At 47.1% G+C, this 4,230-nt stretch overlaps 1 protein-coding gene across 2 annotated transcripts; it reads right to left on the reverse strand.

Annotated features, from left to right (window-relative positions):
- Window positions 1-1,936: 1,936 nt before the first annotated feature.
- LOC123185666 (GPI-anchored protein LLG1) lies at window positions 1,937-3,136 on the reverse strand. 2 transcript variants are annotated; one of them, XR_006493457.1, is made up of 4 exons: window positions 2,722-3,136; window positions 2,568-2,642; window positions 2,167-2,471; window positions 1,937-2,083 (listed from the first exon to the last, which is right to left on the reverse strand). XR_006493457.1 is itself a non-coding variant. In XM_044597512.1 (3 exons), exons 1-3 carry the CDS (start codon window positions 2,819-2,821, stop codon window positions 2,221-2,223), a joined length of 426 nt encoding a protein of 141 aa, XP_044453447.1. In that variant the 5' UTR covers window positions 2,822-3,136; the 3' UTR covers window positions 1,937-2,220. The 2 variants fall into 2 exon arrangements, 1 of the variants encoding a protein (XP_044453447.1); XM_044597512.1 differs by having other exon boundaries at window positions 1,937-2,471.
- Window positions 3,137-4,230: the final 1,094 nt, after the last annotated feature.

The following is a 4,230-nucleotide window of genomic DNA, read 5'->3' on the forward strand; positions in this document are numbered from 1 at the left end:
TTTACGGATGATACTATGCTGCTGTTTGAAGCATCTGGCCAGCAGGCGAGCATTGTTAAGGGGTTGTTGAACACTTATACCTCAGTGACGGTTCAACTCATTAACCCAGAGAAGTGTTCCATCCTTTTCTCAGACAATTGCTCTGATGCGGTGGCGAATGCAGTCAAAGCACCCTTGAGGTTATGCAGCAGGTGTTTGAGCCAAAGTACCTCAGCCTTCCTATGCCGGAAGGAAGAATGCATAAGGGTCAATTTGAATCACTTCAGGAAAGATTGAGGAAGAGACTAATTGATCGGAGCGAACAATATGTCTCATTTGGTAATAAAGAAATTTTGATTAAGGCGGTGGCGCAAGCAATACCTACGTATGTCATGAGTGTGCTTCTCTTACCGGTCTCTGTTTGTGATGATTTAACACGAATGATGAGACAATGCTGGTGGGGAGTAGGGAATGGTAAGAGGAAAATGGCCTGACTCAGTTGGGAGAAAATGATTTTACCCAAGGACATGGGTGATATGGGATTCAGAGACATGAGGGCTTTTAATCAGGCGCTACTTGCAAAGCAAGCCTAGAGATTGCTTGATAGTCCAGATAGTTTGTGTGCTCGTTTACTTTGGGCTAAATATTATCCCAATGGGAATCTTCTTAATACAGTTTTTCCATCGAGTTCATGTGCTGTTTGGAAGGGAATCATGTATGGATTAGAGTTGTTGAAGAAGGGGCTTATATGGCGAGTGGGAGATGGTTCTTTAATCAAAACTTGGAGGGATCCTGGATCCCGAGGAGGCACGATTTCAGACCGGTCACCCCAAAAAGAAATTGCAGATACAATTGGGTTGTGGACTTTCTGGATGACTCTGGTGCATGGAATATGTAGAGGTTGCAACAATATTTCTGGGATATGGATATCCGCGAAATTATGAAGATCCGAACGTCACCAAGAGGGGGGCAAGATTTCCTAGCTTGGTTTCCGGAGAAGAGTGGATTGTTCACAGTTAAGAGTGCTTACCATCTAGCAGTAGAGAACCAATTGGCAGATGCGGTGGGCGCATCAAGTACCAGCCCATGCGGACACAGGCCCATCTGGAGGCGAGTTTGGGAAGCTCAGGTTTCGCTCAAGATGAGAATTATGGCGTGGAAGGTTGTGTCAGGAGCGCTTGCAACTAATTCTTGCAAGAAATATAGGCACGTCTCCACTCGAGATACATGTCCTCTTTGTGGTACAGAAAGGGAGACCGGCTTCCATGCGCTGGTCACTTGTGATTATGCTCGAGCAGTGTGGACGCATATGCGTTCAGTGTGGAATCTCTCTGATCATCAACTGCTGCGGGATACAGGTAATGAGTGGCTTTTGAATATTCTGATGAATTGCAATGATGAAATGCGAGACTGCACCATAATGTTAATCTGGAGGATTAGGATGTTACGGTCGGACATGGCGCATGGTAAAGCTATACCGAATCCGGCGGTGACGACTACCTTCAAAATTATATGCACCCGCTACATTTGGCTAGAAGATACTCTACAGAGGAGATCATCAAGAGGAAGATGCTAGTGTAGTGTGAAGATCTGGTCAGGCCGCGCGGTGAGGCGGTGCTGATGCCATGGCCGCGACCATAGGCTGGCCAAGTTGCGTTATCGGTCGACGGGGCGTTTTCATCTACGGATGAATCAGCGGCAGCGGGTATGGTACTAAGAAGACATGATGGTAGTGTCATCTTTGCGGCCTACATGTGTATTTTCAACTGCAATGATGCGTTAGAGGCAGAACTACATGCAATAATGCAAGGAATGGCATTAGCAATTCAACACTCTAATCTTCCTATTATCATTCAATCCGACTCTTCACAGGCTCTTTTGGCCTTGACGGGTGAAAGTCTCTCCCGTTCGGCATATGATCATTTAGTTGCTGAGATTCGTCATCTTATGGGTGAAAGAGAGTTTATTCTTTTGAAAATTAAGCGAGAACATAATAGGGTAGCAGATCGTTTGACTATGTATAGTCGTACAGAGAGCACTACAGCTGTATGGCTTGGGCAGGGCCCTCCTTGTATCCAGGAGCTTTTGCCACTTGATTGTAACCCTATGAATATGGAATAAAATTCTTTTACCATCGCAAAAAAAAAGTAAGAAAAAAGAGAGCAAGAAGAAACAGCTTAAACGTACGTCATCGTCGATGGCACCGGCTAATCTTAGCACTTAATCAATCAGTCACTCAGGTCAGCACGTGATGCCCTGGGGTGAATCCCCGCACATGGCGAAGTAGCCCTTGGGCACCTTGCAGAGCTCCTGGATCGTCGCCATCATCTCCCCGGCGCAGCCGTTGTTGATGTCGTTCATCGTGGCCCCGTAGGGGCACACGAAGTCCTTGAACGCCGTGCAGCACCGCGGCTGCGGGGTCGCCTGTCCCAAGCAGCTGCTCTGTACCTTGCCCATCTGCTTCAGATGCTCCAGCTGCAGCGGGCACAGCCCTGAACGTACGCGCGCGTATTCTCATTTAGTTTAGCAGCCAAAAAATACGATAGGACACGCACACGTACGACAGGGCTTCGTCGTTTGTTGTTTACCTGCCTCCATGAAGCCCCCCAGTTTGCGGCCGGACGACGACGATGCCTCCGGGGGCGAGGCTAAAAGGGCCGCATCTGATGGAGTTGATCAACCCAGCACTAGGTGAGAAAACGAAACCAGGCAAAATAATAATAACGTATGGATCGTACGTACTTGATATGATGAGCGGTTTGTCCGACGCGGCGGAGCCGGCGGCGACAATGGACAGCACGACGCAGGACAGAAGGACGGCGGTGGCGCCGGTGGAACCCATTCAATCTCTCGCTCTCTTTTTCCTCCGCCTCTCCCACGGCGCGGGAACAGGACCGAACTCTGTCTTCGTGGGAGCGAAGCTGAGGTGACGGGGTGGATGTGTGTGGCTCGTGGATGGATCACGAACCGCGGGCCACCTGCAGATTATTCAAGCGTTTATTCTAGGTAGCAGGAGAGGAGAAGGGATGGGTATCGATGAATAGCTCCTCATAGCGTGTCATGTCCTAATTCAGAGATGATCATGGAGCCTGGTTGAACTTGTGTGGACCTCCTTCCCTCGACCGTGGAATGGCCATGCCAACGATGGGCTACTAATCGTAAGTGCCACTCAGGGGTGTTTCTAATACAGGAAGAGGCTCTAATTAGCATGAGGAGCCATTAAGGATACAGGCGGACGGCGTCAGCACGTCGTGCAGAGCATAGCAATTTAGCTGTATAAAGAAAGAAAATCAAATTTAGTTTAGCCGATTTTTTGGGCTGTTGATTTCTGCTTCAACATTTGTGCCCCTTGTTTTTTCTTTTATCACTGTTGTGACTACCTCGTGTTTTGGGCCTAAATTTTTGACCGACCAATATTTTGGGCTAGTCAATTTCTTATTGGGCTGAAGCCCAATTTGTGTTGCCTGTTTATAGGCCGACGATGCTTCCTCTTTTTCTGTTTGTATGCCATTTTTCATCAAGTGGTACATCGATGGTATAGAAGCAAGTAAACCCACAACCCAAGCGCGACCGGGAGGTTCGGCTACAATGCCGAGTACACGTTAGATCCCTCCTCCGTCGGGGTTTGTTCAAATCCCGGTAGACGAGGCTGTTGCGAGAGGAAGTAATGGAGGATCACCATCTTCTATGTGTAGAGACTAGAGACTCACATAGATCTTATCTAGGGGCGTTGGCTCTGAATAAATCGGGTGTCATTGATGCAGCCTGCTTGGAAGCTATTGTTATTCGTGAGTCTTTGGCGCTCTCGACAGACTTGAACATCACTCATTTGTTGATTGCCTCATATTGCAAAGGGGTGGTGGAAGATGTCATCGAAGGAACGGGTGGCCTGCACGGAATCATCGTCAAGGAGATTACTTCGCCGACCGCTTCTTTTCAATCATGTTCTTTCATCTTTCAAAGGAGGAATTCAAACCTCGAAGCTCACAACCTCGCTAAACATGCTCTCACTCTATATAATGGTCGACATTTATGGCTATTACAGTCCCTGATTTGCTTTGTATTCAAATAAACATTTCAAACCATGAATAAAATCAAGTGTTTAGCCACAATTTTTTTTTCCATTTTTGCTTTTGTTTTTTGTCGGGTTTTATGGGTGTTTTTGGGACGTTGGGTCAGTGTAACATGTATACATGCAAGTACTATATGACCTATGTATAAATTATATTAGAGTGTGAAAATTACACTACT

This window comes from Triticum aestivum, chromosome 2A (assembly GCF_018294505.1).
Source record: "Triticum aestivum cultivar Chinese Spring chromosome 2A, IWGSC CS RefSeq v2.1, whole genome shotgun sequence".
Lineage (NCBI taxonomy): Eukaryota > Viridiplantae > Streptophyta > Magnoliopsida > Poales > Poaceae > Triticum > Triticum aestivum.

Coding starts and splice junctions, on each gene's coding strand:
- LOC123185666 (XM_044597512.1), bottom strand. CDS start 2,821: ATGGGTTCCACCGGCGCCACCGCCGTCCTTCTGTCCTGCGTCGTGCTG. Junction 2,643..2,721: donor CAAACCGCTCATCATATCAA/GTACGTACGATC, acceptor CAACTCCATCAG/ATGCGGCCCTTTTAGCCTCG. Junction 2,472..2,567: donor GGGGGGCTTCATGGAGGCAG/GTAAACAACAAA, acceptor GCGTACGTTCAG/GGCTGTGCCCGCTGCAGCTG.